Source organism: Buceros rhinoceros, unplaced genomic scaffold, assembly GCF_000710305.1.
Source record: "Buceros rhinoceros silvestris isolate BGI_N320 unplaced genomic scaffold, ASM71030v1 scaffold4418, whole genome shotgun sequence".
Lineage (NCBI taxonomy): Eukaryota > Metazoa > Chordata > Aves > Bucerotiformes > Bucerotidae > Buceros > Buceros rhinoceros.
Window position 1 is genome coordinate 52,888 of NW_010426205.1, and position 16,488 is coordinate 69,375.

General features: G+C 41.3%; 1 protein-coding gene across 3 annotated transcripts in view; it reads left to right on the forward strand.

Annotated features, from left to right (window-relative positions):
* The window catches only part of MYH11 (myosin, heavy chain 11, smooth muscle), a 54,220-nt gene that overhangs the window by 34,843 nt on the left and 2,889 nt on the right, over nucleotides 1-16,488 (forward strand). For all 3 annotated transcript variants that reach the window (XM_010141406.1, XM_010141407.1, XM_010141408.1), the window contains 26 exons: nucleotides 1-45; nucleotides 968-1,161; nucleotides 1,331-1,452; nucleotides 1,564-1,633; nucleotides 1,775-1,935; nucleotides 2,782-2,890; nucleotides 3,472-3,603; nucleotides 3,884-4,090; nucleotides 4,480-4,617; nucleotides 5,258-5,381; nucleotides 5,685-5,856; nucleotides 6,443-6,655; nucleotides 6,800-6,944; nucleotides 7,035-7,241; nucleotides 7,778-7,882; nucleotides 7,985-8,137; nucleotides 8,568-8,816; nucleotides 9,070-9,282; nucleotides 9,979-10,191; nucleotides 10,786-10,947; nucleotides 11,686-11,814; nucleotides 12,375-12,463; nucleotides 12,709-12,832; nucleotides 12,980-13,188; nucleotides 13,721-13,829; nucleotides 14,424-14,596. The exon at nucleotides 1-45 is cut by the window's left edge and continues 13 nt beyond it. In XM_010141406.1, coding sequence (XP_010139708.1) covers nucleotides 1-45; nucleotides 968-1,161; nucleotides 1,331-1,452; nucleotides 1,564-1,633; nucleotides 1,775-1,935; nucleotides 2,782-2,890; nucleotides 3,472-3,603; nucleotides 3,884-4,090; nucleotides 4,480-4,617; nucleotides 5,258-5,381; nucleotides 5,685-5,856; nucleotides 6,443-6,655; nucleotides 6,800-6,944; nucleotides 7,035-7,241; nucleotides 7,778-7,882; nucleotides 7,985-8,137; nucleotides 8,568-8,816; nucleotides 9,070-9,282; nucleotides 9,979-10,191; nucleotides 10,786-10,947; nucleotides 11,686-11,814; nucleotides 12,375-12,463; nucleotides 12,709-12,832; nucleotides 12,980-13,188; nucleotides 13,721-13,829; nucleotides 14,424-14,596 — 3,967 coding nt within the window. The remainder of the gene's footprint in view (nucleotides 46-967; nucleotides 1,162-1,330; nucleotides 1,453-1,563; nucleotides 1,634-1,774; nucleotides 1,936-2,781; nucleotides 2,891-3,471; nucleotides 3,604-3,883; nucleotides 4,091-4,479; nucleotides 4,618-5,257; nucleotides 5,382-5,684; nucleotides 5,857-6,442; nucleotides 6,656-6,799; nucleotides 6,945-7,034; nucleotides 7,242-7,777; nucleotides 7,883-7,984; nucleotides 8,138-8,567; nucleotides 8,817-9,069; nucleotides 9,283-9,978; nucleotides 10,192-10,785; nucleotides 10,948-11,685; nucleotides 11,815-12,374; nucleotides 12,464-12,708; nucleotides 12,833-12,979; nucleotides 13,189-13,720; nucleotides 13,830-14,423; nucleotides 14,597-16,488) is intronic.

Here is a 16,488-nt window from a genome sequence, read left to right on the forward strand (position 1 = left end):
TGAACCAGTCTTCAGACAAATTTGTAGCAGACCTTTGGAAAGACGGTATGCATTGCAACTCTAAATCAGTAACGTGGTTCAAGGGAGAAACGTCCAATAGAACCTTTTGAGAGCCATCCCTTGCTAGCAGGACACAAGTGTGAAAATGATAAGCACAGAAGGGACTGAACTAAGAAACAAGAATAATGTGTTCTAAAGATGTATTTATGGAAAGCATCATTAGATACTTCAAAGCATTATCAAAAATTTTTCTTACTTAGTATTACTCAGCAACAGAATAAAAAATTATTCATTACACTGTCATAATGTGGCTGCATATGGTATCGTAGAGCTCATTTAATACAGTTTTTTGCAGGAGTTTATGACTTGCTTACCTTGTATCTCCTCTTCCAGAAGTCCTGCACGGTTCTCTCCACTGAAATATAATCTCAGTTAACGTCAATCAGAAGAATGTCTGTATGCATACAAACCGCTTTGGTTTTAAAAAGTTTATGTGGATCTCTAACACACACAGTATAAATATTTAATACATGGGCATAAATGTGCACACAAACACCAGCACGGGGCTCTGAATTACGAAATAACTGAGGGAGATTAATGGCTAGACTTTGAGAACCACTAGGTAACAGATGGGAGTCAAGAAACGCAGTTGTTCCTGGTTCTGACACCACCTGCCAATGGGATACTTTGCAGAAGGACTGTCCTGTTTAGGGCAAACAGAAAATAAAATGTATTCTGTGTACTCAGTTGCTCTGTTCTGTCACTGTGCTGAAGATCCTCATTTCTCATGTTTGACAGAAGAAGACTATTTACCCAGAAGGCTCTTCTAGTACTTTTTTCAGTGTGCTTCTACTGAATCAAAAGTTGATTGGTCCTCTTTGGGAAGCTGCAGCTTAACAAAGCCAGTGACAGGTGTAATGTGCAGTTCATACAGGCAGTTTCATTTGTACTTTCTTTTGTATTTCAGTGGATCGTATAGTTGGGCTGGACCAGATGGCCAAGATGACTGAAAGCTCACTCCCTAGTGCTTCAAAAACCAAGAAAGGCATGTTCCGTACTGTTGGACAGCTCTACAAGGAGCAGCTGACCAAACTGATGACCACCCTGAGGAATACCAATCCCAACTTCGTCCGCTGTATCATTCCAAATCACGAAAAACGGGTAAATTTCAAATGCTCAATTTTCAGACTCCTGGCACATTATCTGTGTTGAACTGCTCACTGTACCAGCACACCACAGAGCCAAGTGATGTCGCCAAACACAGACATGTGGCTGGTATAATTTTTCTAGATTTCTGTTGTGCTAAAAATGCTTTCTGTTCCCTTTTCAGGCTGGCAAACTTGATGCACATTTAGTGCTGGAGCAGTTGCGCTGCAATGGTGTCTTGGAAGGTATTCGTATCTGCCGGCAGGGATTCCCCAACAGGATTGTCTTCCAGGAGTTCCGTCAGCGGTAGGAAACCCTCACTCCGTCCTAACTCTGGGTTTAATAGCAGTGTAATACATGTTTGCACTAAATAATCTGATGGGAATCAACCTTCCTAATGTCAATGTCTTTTGGCAGATATGAAATTCTTGCTGCAAATGCTATTCCTAAAGGATTCATGGATGGGAAGCAGGCTTGCATACTGATGGTAAGGACAGTGGTTTTGATTCCATTCATAATCAGGTCTATACTTACATAAAAGCTGCTGAGAGTGAACAGAAATAAGAAATAATTTTTAATACCCTAAACCTTAGCCCTGGAGTTAACAAATATCCCTGGTTTCCTCCAGATCAAAGCATTAGAACTCGATCCCAACTTGTACAGAATTGGACAGAGTAAAATCTTCTTTAGAACGGGTGTTTTGGCTCACCTGGAAGAAGAGAGAGACCTGAAGATCACAGACGTTATTATCGCCTTCCAGGCTCAGTGCCGAGGCTACCTAGCAAGAAAGTAAGAATATATACCAACAAAAACAATGTCATGTGCGGCAGAGTATCTACAGCAGCCTTTTGTTAGTTCTCTGTATAACAAACTGAGGATATTAAGACATTTTATTATTATCTATTATTTGTATTGCATTAGAACTCAACATGTGTCCAATGAAGGACTCGATTCCTGCCTAAAAGATGCTTCTTAGTGTAATTACAGGGAAGCAATTACATCACGAGGCTACCTAGAGCCACTGTACAGTAAGCTCTCTGAGGCAATGACCCACCACAAAGCGGGAGAAGAAGCATCCTACCCTGTGACTGGAATTTTATGTCCTATCACAAGTAGCAGCACCACTGGCATTTGTAAAACAAAATATTTTGTTACAGAGCTTGGGCACGAAGCACTGATCATCTAGGATGATCTCAGTTAACGTACATCACAAAACTATTAACAATAATGCCTGTTTACTGCATACTACCAAGGCTTCCAAACTGCTGGGCAAAGAAGTATAAATATAATAGGTTTCAAGAATGATGATCAGTGAAAGTTCTGAGTCTCCATATATTCTGGAAAGACGTTCAAATCCAGAACTACCTTTATCCTTTGTGGTTTGTGCCTACCTATGAAGTGCAAACAGCCACAAACCAGAAGACTAAATAAAATACCAGAAAGCTAACCAGGGTTATCAACTTTCCTCCAGAAAGCAAAGACACTGTTTAAGTGACAAAAGAATTTGTGCCAGACTTCTCAAACCACAGAGCTAATCAGCAGACTCCCGTGCCAGAGTTTCTTCACTTAATGAGTGTATCTTGCAGACACCTTGTATCCTTGAGCTGCACCAATTCGCTTTGTTTTTAATCACAGAGCCTTTGCCAAGAGACAGCAACAGCTGACTGCAATGAAGGTGATCCAGAGAAACTGTGCTGCTTACCTGAAGCTGAGGAACTGGCAGTGGTGGCGACTATTCACTAAAGTGAGTGACTCCTATCGGTCAATCTCTCCTCAGCTTTCCAAAAGAAAAGCAAAGCACAAATACCGAGGTATATCATGTGGGGCGCATTCCTTGTTCCAAAGCCCACTGCAGCTGAGGGCAAGAGCTTCGTTAACTTCACAAGGTTTGGGGTTACCGTTGCTCTGGATAGTTATACAGTGACATTAACGTGAAAGTTAGTTCTAGCTTGAGAAGAAAAAAAAACTAGTTAAGCGGGGATGCATAAAAGATTTTGCATATTTGGGGACGTAATTGCCAAAAGTGAAATAATTTCACAGGGGTGAACAATAAGACAGAATTAAACTGAATTTTATGAACATGCAGAGTGATGTATCTATGGGGGACTCGGTAGCTCAAGAGTTCCCTAACTGGGAGACTAAACACGTTCCTGCAAGGCACCCTAGCAAATTAAGTCTCTATTCCTACTGAAGAGGCCTGGTTTTTCTCAAGAATGGCCTTCAGGTTGGATTCAGAAAACTGCTCCCGGCACCTTTCAGTACCATGCTCAGTAACATATATGCTGACAGGAAACATTTCTTCTAAAAAACTTTTTTTCTTTTCAGGTGAAACCACTGCTGCAAGTCACCCGTCAAGAGGAAGAAATGCAGGCCAAGGACGAAGAGCTACAAAAAACTAAGGAAAGACAGCAAAAAGCAGAGAGCGAACTGAAGGAGCTGGAACTGAAGCACACACAGGTGATGCACAGCTCTCAGCCTTGGGACACACTGGCAGTTCTTTCACCATTTCTAGAGGCTGCTACACCTTTTTCCTTCGTACTCACAACTGTATTCACAGCAATGGTCCAGAACAACAGTTCAGCGCAGACAAACTCCCAGTCACTTCAGCAGCAGCCCAACTGTTCCATACAGGAAGCCGTGGTAGAGCTGCCTGCCTGTGCACTGGGACTACCTGGGAAAAAGAGGCTGTCAGGCAAGTCGCTCTTCAATTAACTTCCTATCCATTTTATTTGTGTAGCTTTGTGAAGAGAAGAACCTCCTTCAGGAACAGCTTCAGGCAGAAACTGAACTGTATGCTGAAGCTGAAGAGATGAGAGTCCGTTTAGCTGCTAAGAAACAAGAGCTGGAAGAGATTCTGCATGAGATGGAAGCCAGAATTGAGGAAGAGGAGGAGCGGAGCCAGCAGTTGCAAGCAGAAAAGAAAAAGATGCAACAACAAATGCTGGTAAGGAGACTTAAATGACAAATACAGACAATAACTTGTATCTCACAGAGAAAAACATGGAGACTGGCAAACCTCAGATCCTATGAGAGCACTTGCTACACAGCCCTCTGTACAACATGCATCAGTGCCACCGAAGTAAGAACAACCAATGGATGCTCTTTCCTCCAGAGTTCTCTTTCCCACCCAATTTTAAAAATTTTAGAGAAAGGAGTATTTACAAATTTTTCCTTCTAAATCATTGAGCATTACAGACTGTCTAATTCCTAATAAAAACAAAGTCTGCAACTTTGTATACCCCACATACAGTGACAAACATTAAGCATTTCTATAATATAGCAGTATTTTATTTCCAGAATTCATGTTTTGTGGGTTTCTTTCTCCCCTCAAAGGACCTTGAGGAACAGCTGGAAGAAGAAGAAGCTGCAAGGCAGAAACTGCAACTTGAAAAAGTAACGGCAGATGGCAAGATAAAGAAAATGGAAGATGATATTCTCATCCTAGAAGATCAGAACAACAAGCTGAACAAGGTAAGCATTGTGGGTCCGTTTTCTTACTTTGTGAAGATAGCTCAAGCTGAGAGAAAACCTTCACTTCCACTAGAACAACAAAAATCTCCCGACTCTTAGTCTCATGGGTGTACAGCTTCACCAGACCATCAGTCCAGCTTCTATCGAACAAGTTTCTGGTAATTTTTCCCTGCTCATTTAAGTAATTCAAAACTGTGTAAAACTACTGGGTTTGAGGTCTGTTGTGGTAACAATACTTTCAAGCACAACACGTGCAGCAGTCAAGCACAAATCAGTGGAAGATACGTCTTCCTGGTCCAACAATTCTCTTGGTTTTCAACTAATTTCAACCAAACTTCATGATTAAAACTGGAAGTAAGCGTGTACTCCAGTACTTTTTGAAAGGGGATGCTCCTCTGAACTGGGTCCTGTACTTAGCAGCCCTTAGAGTGAGCACAAGATTCTAACACCAGCTGCTTAGAGGATGTGGAAGTCGTAGACACCACAGCTCTGCAACTGACATTCTGAAATGTATCACTACAATTTCAAGAAATATAGCAGAAACAGACAGCATCTTGGACCCTCTCAGTTGCCAAAGAGTTGTTTTACAATCACTAATGACAGACGCTTTTGTTAACAGAAGTATTTTATTTTTCTTAAGGAAAGAAAACTCCTTGAGGAAAGAGTAAGTGATCTAACAACAAACCTTGCGGAAGAAGAAGAAAAAGCCAAAAATCTCACAAAGCTGAAAAACAAACATGAATCTATGATTTCAGAACTCGAAGGTAACATGAACTAAAGTGTTTTATATCAGCGTTTTTACTTTGACACACAACAAAAAAAATCCATAAATAGAATCTGAAGAGGGGTGTTTTCTAAATGTCTTATTCTGAATCCCTTTTGTGTGTGAGTATCGCCAAAACTCCAGGGTGCATAAAGCATAGCTACCTTTCCTTCAGAAATACAGCGGCGTGCAGTTGAACATACGGCCTCACAGGAAGCCTGAACTATTTTTTGCCTCAGTTGAAGACCAGATTAAGGACTCCTTGCACTAACACACTCCCATGACCAAAATCCTTACTTTTCAGTGCGACTGAAGAAAGAAGAAAAGAGCAGACAAGAACTGGATAAAATTAAAAGGAAGCTGGAAGGGGAGTCGAGTGATCTACATGAGCAAATCGCAGAGCTCCAGGCACAAATTGCCGAGTTGAAGGCGCAACTAGCCAAGAAGGAGGAAGAGCTGCAAGCCGCTCTAGCCAGGTCTGAATCTGAATCTGCGTACAGGCTGAAAATCCAGGCTGGAACATGTCTCTCGCTTTCCCAGACACTGAGAGGATGCAGCCACAAACCTCGTCTCAGTTACATCCTCCCTGCATGCTTTCCCCATTTTCCAAATTTCCTTTTGTGAAAAATAATTATAGTATTATTTGCCCATAGACACATAATCTTACCTCCAGGTATCAATGAAAACTCCTTTTCCCAATGGCATTGGCAGTGCTGTCAAGAGATACTTCATAGGCAAAAGGCAGAAATTACTTAAGAGTCTGACCTTGATCCATTTCAGACCTCAGAGGATTTTCTGTATAAATTTAAGAGGAACAGCAATCAACCAAAACTTCTGCTGAATCAGCTTATCAGCATCTCCAGGCATTGTGTCCTGATAAAGTACAGCTGCCAGACCCTTTGTGTGTCAGTCCCCCCCGCTTTCTTTGGTACTTTCTTGCACAGAAGCTATAAATCTTTAATCTCTACACTGATTTCCTCAAAGTGAAATGGTTATTTTTATAAATATTCACACATAAACACATATATCATAAAAATATTAAATGAAGCACTCTCTTTGCAGGCTTGAAGATGAAACTAGTCAGAAGAACAATGCCCTCAAGAAGATCCGTGAATTGGAAGCTCACATCTCTGACCTCCAGGAAGACTTGGAGTCAGAGAGAGCTGCAAGAAACAAAGCAGAAAAACAGAAGAGAGACTTAGGTGAAGAGCTGGAAGCTCTTAAGACAGAGCTTGAGGATACTTTGGATACCACAGCCACGCAGCAAGAGCTCAGGTACGGAGATGTAGCACGTGGGCCAAAAGTGAATGTCCTCAAGCTCAGGACAGTACTGTCTAGTATCTGTGCTGTAGTGCTATTTTTCCAGTGACTGGAAAATGGTAATCTGCTGCTCCTCCGTTTACACATATTACCTTCCAGAGCAAAGCGTGAACAGGAGGTCACAGTGCTGAAAAGAGCTCTGGAGGAGGAGACTCGAACTCATGAAGCCCAGGTCCAGGAGATGAGGCAAAAGCACACTCAAGCTGTGGAAGAGCTAACAGAGCAACTGGAGCAATTTAAACGGGTAAACAGAAATCCATCTTATTGAAAGCTATCCACTAGGTATCGTGCCTTCCTTTTATAAATCACCTTTTTTCACTTCATGCTTGTACAGGCTAAAGCAAACTTGGATAAGACCAAACAGACACTGGAGAAAGAGAATGCTGATTTGGCTAATGAAGTCAGGAGCCTGAATCAGGCCAAACAAGATGTGGAACACAAGAAGAAGAAGCTGGAAGTACAGCTGCAAGAGTTACAGTCGAAATACACTGATGGAGAGCGTGTTCGGACAGAACTTAATGAAAGAGTCCATAAGTTACAGGTAGGAAGGAGTTTGACCTTTTGCTGCAACATCCTGGGCTTGAGAAGACCAGTTTATACTGTTCCGTGAGGGTACAGCTGGAGGAACCCTGGCCCTGACCACTTAACAAAAAATTGACCATTTTGGCTGATCTGTAGGGTTCCTGCCTTGAACTCCTACAACAATTATCACACAATTAAACAATTCCAACCACTCTGTCACATTGAAATGAGAGCTTTAATCTGTGCAGGCTGCAGTCTGTAGTGCCACCACTGATTCGATGACTGTGCTGCATGTTTTACGCTTTCTTTCTGTTCATTCATTTTTGAGTGGTAGGCAATGTTGACAGGATTTAGTTCCAGGACTTAAATCCCACATATTGTCCTGAAAAATTATGGCAAAATTTTGAATTCCAGTTAAGATAGAAATGTTGTTGGTGCTTGAGGCGACCCAGAAGCAGATTCAGATCCTGTTCAACCTAGAGCAAACTCAAGTTTGGAGGAAGATTTTTAAGTTGTGCACAATAACGGAGTTTATTCACTGTGGTGTCCTCTTAGGTTGAGGTTGAAAATGTTACTGGTTTGCTCAATGAAGCAGAGAGCAAGACAATCAAACTGACCAAAGATGTTGCAACCTTAGGATCTCAGCTACAAGATACACAGGTAAACCTGCATCCAGTAACAGCTCACCTACAATATTTATACAATGTACTATAAAAACACCTAAACTAATGACTGTACTGTCAATTGATGCGGTGACTGTAGGAGCTGCTTCAGGAAGAAACGCGGCAGAAGCTGAATGTGTCTACCAAGCTTCGTCAGTTGGAGGATGAGAGAAACAGCTTGCAAGAGCAGCTGGATGAAGAAGTAGAAGCAAAACAGAATCTGGAGAGACATATTTCAACACTGACAATACAGGTATCAGAGCCATAGCTAAATCTCTAGCTCCATCACTGAGAGTTTTTTCAGAAATTTCAGAGGTTTCAGGTTTTTAGAACTATCCTGGCACAGCACATGGTCCTTCAGGGAACCAGTGCTGTTAGCCCAGATGGCATCGGTGAAGCTCCACAATGGAGCCAGCAGTCTCCCTCTTCCTTACACAGTGATCTCTAGGACACATACAAATGCCAGTTAACTCCCAAGATAGTCTTGCACACTAGACCTGTATGTGCACACTAGGTCTGTGGTCTGCTTCATTTTATAAAGACTGGGTAATGGGTAACTAGTCACTAGCTTCACATGGATCAAATTAGATAAGATTTGTGGGTCTTTGTCACCCCCCAGCCATTTCTCTGCCAAGCTTTGTTGACACCACTATAAAGACTTGTCCTCTGAATTCAAATTTCAGCTCTCTGACTCTAAGAAGAAGCTACAGGAATATTCCAGCACAATAGAAATTATGGAAGAAGGCAAAAAGAAACTTCAGAAAGAAATTGAAAGTCTCACACAACAGTTTGAGGAAAAGGCTGCTTCTTACGACAAACTGGAAAAAACCAAGAACAGACTCCAGCAGGAGCTGGATGACCTGGTGGTAGACTTAGACAACCAGCGTCAGCTGGTCTCTAACCTGGAGAAGAAACAGAAGAAGTTTGATCAGGTATGGATTTCAGATTCTCCCTTGCTATGTTATCACTCGGCTTCTCTGGAACTCATAGAGACTCCACTGGTTTACTGAAAGATAAAGCAGGGACAAAAAATAAATTAAAACTACACATACCCTGGTTAATTTCGTATTTATACACCTTTCTCAAAAAGCAGGTATTTTTCTCTGTCATTACAACTGACAAGACAGTTGCAATAGATAAACACTAGTACTAATTCATTCCTCTATTAACTCTACCTTTTTACAGATGCTAGCTGAAGAGAAAAACATCTCTTCAAAATATGCAGATGAAAGGGACAGAGCAGAAGCTGAAGCTAGAGAAAAAGAAACAAAGGCTTTGTCATTGGCCCGAGCACTTGAAGAGGCTTTGGAAGCCAAAGAAGAACTGGAGAGAACGAACAAAATGTTGAAAGCTGAAATGGAAGATCTTGTTAGCTCCAAAGATGATGTTGGCAAGAATGTAAGTTTTAGGCTTAGAACAATTTCCACAACAATAACTTAAAAGAGCAGCTAACAAACAGGACATTGTTTTCAGTGTGGGAAATTCTCTGCAGCACACAAATCCATTCAGTAAGATCAGATATTTCATACAGAACTCAAAGTTTATTCCATTTGTGCCCAAACTTCCAAAAGATTTGGCAAAAAAAACTGTAACCCATCTTTATTTTTAACATGACTTCAAGCATGAAGGTTCTTACTTATTCTAAGATTAAAGACATTCTAAATAATTTGCTTATTTAGTTAGTTTATTAAGCAGCTTTGAAGTTGTAAACTCCACAAATATGATTTTATTAGTTATATTTGACTTTGCCACCACCCTAACATTTACTTGGATAGCTGCAGCAAATTTCCACTGATGCATCGTCAATCTCTTATTACAGTGATGCGATGATATCACTTCTAATATTAAATAAAACCAATTATGATACGTGAGTAGATTAAAAATGAAAGTTTGGGGCAAAGAGAATCTGAGGTTATTTTAAGACAGATCTGCAAGTGTATAAGATTGCTAATTTACCATTTTCAGTACACGTTACTTAATTCACCGTCCACAGCTGGTATTTTCAAATGTGGCCTATACTGCAGGTAGACTCTGTTCAACCGGAACTACTTTCATTTCTTATAACAAGTCTATTAAATTCTCATTGCCTGAAAGGTCCACGAACTGGAGAAATCTAAACGGACCCTTGAGCAGCAAGTAGAAGAGATGAAGACACAGTTAGAAGAGCTAGAGGATGAGCTACAAGCTGCTGAAGATGCCAAACTCAGGCTGGAGGTTAATATGCAGGCCCTGAAAGGCCAGTTTGAAAGAGATCTACAAGCCAGAGATGAACAGAACGAGGAGAAAAGACGACAACTCCTTAAACAGGTACCATTCCCTATTATTGCCTTTGTAAATACCTAACCAAGCCAGGTGAGAATCCCCAGCCTCACCTTACTATAATGAGAAGAAAACATTATATTGCCTTGTGCTTGATGAATAAAAAAAAAAAGGAGGTTACTGTACTGGAAAGGGCACAAAACTGCATAACTATTTTCTTTTTCTGTTTCAGTAGCAAGTGTGCAATTGCCAACAGATATGGCAATATAACACTACAACTAATATAGTATAAAACATATGAATTATTTCTTCCCTATATTCTCAGCACAAGTGAAAAAAGACAGGTTCTAATATCTGCCTTCCCAAGGTATGCTGAATGGATCCAAAAGCACTGGAAATGAAGACAGACAGACACAGCCTATTTGTATAGACGTGTTGTGACAGCAAGGACCATGAATGCAGACCCAAAATGCTGACTGCTTTCAAGAATCCTTCATTTTTGGACAAAACAGAAATCTATTTTAACTTACAGGGAAACCACAATCAACAGAGATATAGGGAGCTGTATACGTTATTCAGATATACACCCAGTGATTAAGAGTGCTCAAGGACTTTCCTAAACTTGTCGTCTTTAATGAACAGCTCCATGAATATGAAACGGAACTGGAAGATGAGCGGAAGCAACGTGCCCTGGCAGCTGCAGCCAAAAAGAAGCTGGAGATTGATGTTAAAGATCTAGAAAGCCAAGCTGATTCTGCTAACAAAGCTCGGGAAGAAGCCATCAAACAACTCCGCAAATTACAGGTACGTAATCCCACAAACACAGCTTTCCCCACTGCTGTGTCCTGTACAGCCACAACAGGAAAGTTAGGTGACATTTGTGAACTTGATGCCTATTACAGATGATTGATTAGAGGGGAGTTGTAACTAGACTCCCAGATTCAAGTATCTGTACCGTAACGCTCAGTTTGAACGACAATAGAAAAACTTCCCATGGCAAATGATGACAATCTTAAATTTAATCCTTGCAGACAGCTTTCGAAATTCTCTCGGCAATGCTCATCTGTTAGTGACTTATCCACATGAAGGAAAAGAGATTGCCATGTAGAGGAAGGGCTACAGGATAAAATCAGTTACAGGGCTTCAATCCTGCTTCCAGCACTTGACTCAGAAGCATGAAGGACTGTTCATAAATCATGTTCTCTCTAAATTAGCATTTTCCTGTTCATACTGCAAGTCTCCATATCAACTGTTCTGTCATATGCTGACAGCTGAAGAACAAAAAGAGCTGTATCAAATACTAAGGCTGCAGATGTACTCAAATACTCAGAGGAAATATGGACAACAGCCATTTCAAAAGCTACAGTGCGCAAGTGGAAGCATCGCTCCTCTTGGAACAGTGTTTCAGGCCTTTCCAACATGTGCTAGTTAGTCTCTCCAGAAAATTTAATTTAAGCAGGCATTATGATTATGTAAATGTTCTTTCTACTGAAATTGTAATAAAGCCAGACAAAAATAAATCTCGTTTTTCTTTTCAACAAGGCTCAGATGAAGGACTATCAACGAGAGCTGGATGATGCACGGGCTGCCAGAGAAGAAATATTTGCTACAGCCAGAGAAAATGAGAAGAAAGCGAAGGGCCTGGAAGCAGAACTCATCCAGCTTCAAGAGGTAGAGTGAGAAACTTATGAGTAGTCTCCTTCATACTGCTCTAACTTCCAGTAGCAAAACAGAACTGCAATGAAATGATATAATAGCTATTGGGGAGGCAAAGCTATAAGCAACGCTTGCTACAAGTTCCATGTGCTCCATGCACTCCACTGAAGTTACTGGATCTACATCTGAGTGTAGCCAGATTCAGCTGAAAAAAAAATCACCTTGAAAGAAGGCAGAGTTCATCAGTCTTAAAGGGAAATGAACTGTATGATCCGACACAAATTGTTTTCAATAGCTAAAAATTCCTGAAATCTTGTTAGTACTATTATTCCTACTTTATTAAACTACAATCTTGTGACTAAACCCAATAAAATAGAAACCAGATGAAAGGCTGGATAAAGTGTATTTCATTGTACTTCCCTAGGATTTGCAATATGACAAGAATTTATTCCCTTAACAAGACAAACCATCTTACACCAGTTTTAGAAAGTCTGCAGTCCTGTGTATCCTGCTCTGTCTGTCTGAATGTTTACTTGCTCATTTCTTTACTGTGCTGCTTTTTCCTTCTCTCCTAGGATTTGGCTGCTGCAGAGAGAGCTCGCAAACAGGCAGATCTGGAGAAAGAAGAGATGGCAGAGGAACTTGCAAGTGCTACTTCTGGAAGGTAGGAACAGGCTGGGTTACTCACAAGGCTGTAGACATGCTGCTGAACACTGCATGGCTGCCTAGAGAAGTTACTACCTCTCCCAACAGCCATCTGGTCTTGACAACAAGCAGCACACATACATCCAGTTTCCCTGAAATATCTAGTTCTTTTCTCTTTGTGAATTATTGACAGTCCGTAACAGTTTCAGACACATTCAACTGCTCAGAGCCATAACTACACATTTATTAAATTTAAACTTACAGGACAAGCCTTCAGGATGAGAAACGGCGCCTGGAAGCAAGAATTGCCCAGCTGGAGGAAGAGCTAGAAGAGGAGCAAAGCAACATAGAGGCAATGGGTGATCGCATGAGGAAAGCGGTACAGCAGGTAGAGCTCATTTCAGCATGTCTGACTTTCTGTTTGCGTTCCAGCAAAAGCTATTTGTGGTTCTGAATAAACATTTGGAGAATTGTCACCCATCATTTCTCTGAAAGCATGCAACCCTTCTGACAGCACCCACTCTCATCCCCACAGGCAGAGCAGCTAAACAATGAGCTGGCAACAGAGCGCTCAACTGCACAGAAGAATGAAAATGCTCGGCAGCAACTGGAGAGGCAGAACAAAGAGCTGAAGAGTAAGCTGCAGGAAATGGAGGGAGCTGTGAAGTCCAAATTCAAAGCTACAATTGCTGCTCTGGAGGCCAAAATTGCTTCTCTCGAAGAGCAATTGGAACAGGAAGCCAGGTACTGGTCTCCCAGAGAGCACAGCTGCCCAGTTATTGTTCCCATTAATGAGAGGGGAAGTAAACAAAGGCACACAGGATCTGTGTCATCAGGCTCCCAGTGCCATTAAGGCTTGGTAAAGTTTCCCCCTTACTTAACATTATTCTTAGAAATATGGCCAGTAACTGGAATTGTTACAAGTTCTGATTAAGAGCCATTTTATTGCTGAAAAGTTCTACTGGTGTCCAAGGCAAGGATCTGCTCCCCTACATTTTAGAGTAACTGCCAGGTCAACTACCATAACACATCACACCATTTGTAGGATTATTTCTTGAGGAAATCACTTTGTGGTTTAGAACAGTTCTCCTGGAGCACCTCTAGCACAGTTTCGTTTTGATCAGAAGAACATGACCTTTATGTTTTGCTTAGAATTCATCTGTTCAATTCAGTAAGGCCTTTAACCGGTCCTTAGCACCAGCTTCACGAGCAACATGCCTGAGGCAGGTGAAGTCTAAGACCTTCCACATCGCCAACATTGTATTGTCATTTGCAGAGAGAAGCAGGCTGCAGCCAAGGCGTTGCGCCAGAAGGACAAGAAGCTGAAGGATGCATTGCTGCAGGTGGAGGACGAGAGAAAGCAAGCGGAGCAGTACAAAGATCAGGTATCAGACTGTGTCACCAGCGGCTTAGGCTGGGGCACAGGGATTTTCAGGTTTCACCCTAAGAAAGGGAAATTCTGTGTTCTGCCTCTAAGAAACATCCCTCTAGAAAGCAGACTCTGCTTGGATTCTGTGTTGGGAGAGCTGTACAGCCCTTTCTTTTAGAAAAGGCAGAACAGTTCTTCCATGCTGGATCAAGTGCCAAAGCACTCGTGTCCTTGTGTGTCAGCAAGCTGCAGCAGTCTGACTGCAGCAACAGATAGGACTCTCCACAACATCCTTATTGGTGTATGTGTGGAGATGAACAACACATTTTGGTTTAAAATTTTAGCTCTCCTTAATGCACACCAACCTGCGAGCCAGAAAAGCAGAGGTAGGACTGTACAGCAAAAGAAACACGGAAATGTCTGAATAATCTATCAGCAAAATGAACTTCTACAAAGCAAAGGTCTTATGTTTTTTACGTTTTAAGCTTCTACTTTTGATTTGGGCCATGTTTCAAGTAAAACTCTAAAGAGAAGTATGAAATTAAAATGAGGAATGTAAAACTATTTGCTCTGTCTTGAATTAAAGTATTACTCTAAAATTTCCCTTTAGGCTGAGAAGGGCAACACACGACTCAAGCAATTGAAAAGGCAGCTGGAGGAAGCTGAGGAAGAGTCTCAGCGTATCAACGCAAATCGCAGGAAGCTGCAGAGAGAGCTGGATGAAGCTACAGAGAGTAACGAAACCCTGGGCCGTGAGGTTGCAGCACTGAAGAGCAAGCTCAGGTAGAGTGCCCTTGCTTGGGATAGCCATTCCCACTCGCTGACAGCCTTGAAATTTAAAACTAGAGAAGTGGGGGAAAAAAAAAAATCTGTTGAAGAACAGACACTGGTAATGCTGCAAAGTTACGTACTCCCTGTATTAGCTCGGCAGATACATCCAAAGGCCAAAGTCAGCAGGTGCAGCATATTTCATAGACTGCAGCAGCCTCAGGATTTCAGCAGTAGGATGAACAGCTATAATAAGGTAGCGCAGGCCTTACTCTAACTGAAACTCCTGTTGGCTTAAATAGGAACAGAAATAGGCTTGGTCGCTTTTGAAAACACCCCTTATATAATGACTGCATCTATTTGTACAGAAGCAGTCACAAAAGGGTGGAAATGCTTCTGCTGTTGACACTTTCACACATAATGCAACTCTCACGCAAAGACCATAAACAGTCTTAGACAAGATCACAGGCACCAAAAGGCAAAGCACATTACATGGCTCTTATTCAAAAGTCTCTTTGGACTTCACCAGAGGGATTGAGTATCATCAGATCAAGTAAAAGATCAAAATGTCCCTTTGCATTTTCTTGTTAAAACTCACTGGGGAAAAAAGTAAAGCTGTGATCAGTCAGCTACATACTTGAGTTCTCCTGCACTCACTGGGTTTGAAAACACCAACTCACTGAAATAAAGAGCTGACTTGAATTATAATTGCTCTATCGGCATCATCACATCATAAAAATTTGCTTTCTACCTAAACCCACCAGTATTTCAGATGAAAGTAAAGCACCAGCCCAGCTGCATTCTTGAAGCAGCTCGCCAGTGTGATTACCAGTAACAAGCATGAACCTTCAGATGTGGATTTACTTCAAAGTGAAGAGTTAGGGATGTGGTAGCCTCTTCCATTAGCATCATCTTGGGTGGCGATACCCCTGGCTGGTTTACAAAGGAGTGGCTGTGTCCCGCCCTTTTACACAGAGTAGCATACGGCTCCTTTTTGTTTTATCTAAATGTAATGTAACTGGCTGCAATGTACTTTGTTTAATTATTTAAAAGTAATCTACCTACCTCTGGTCATGACCATGTGCTTAGTATAACTGCCTGGGACTCTTTATCTCTGTTTCAGAGGGACACAGGAACCTTCGCATGACTAAGCAGGTATCATGCCTTCAACTTTGCAGCTAGCTTGTGTAGCCCAAATTTCCATTTTCTTTGGCCCAAGTGAAAATTATGTACGGTTCCTGCAAACTGGGAAGGCTTGGATATCTTGGCATTAATCTGTTTTATCAAAAGAGACAAATATTACAATAATCTAGCTACCATCAGCTGTCATCAGTGATACATCTTCCTTACAAGTCAGTTGTGTACTGACATAGATTTACCCATGTTGCATTCTCACAAGCTCTACCAACAGAGTACCTATAAAGTACTCTGACTTTTTATGCATGAAAATTGTCTTTTTTGCACCTCTTTGTGCACAGCCACAAAGATCAATTTTGTTCCAAATCAAATACACTATTGATTAGTAAAATTGATTGAAAGGACTAACGAATAGCAAGTGTCACAGCATGTCATTAGAATTTCACAGTATTTCTGACACACATTGTAATGCTGACTCTAAGGTAAGATCCCACCTAACTCACCTGAGATTTCAGAAGAACTTTCTTGCATGTAATTGATCACACTCACACCACACAATCACAGACAAGAGAAAGTCCTGTCTGTCATTACATAGCACTCTGTGCCTGTATTGCTTACAAATAGCCATTATTTAGGCTTTTAGAGCTATTTTGCAGACATCGTGTTGCTTGTCTGCTGTTATTAATGTGTACAACACAGACACAAATTAATATTGACACTGTAACCCGGCACAGCATTATAGCTTATCACATTCTCTAGAGATAGGAATA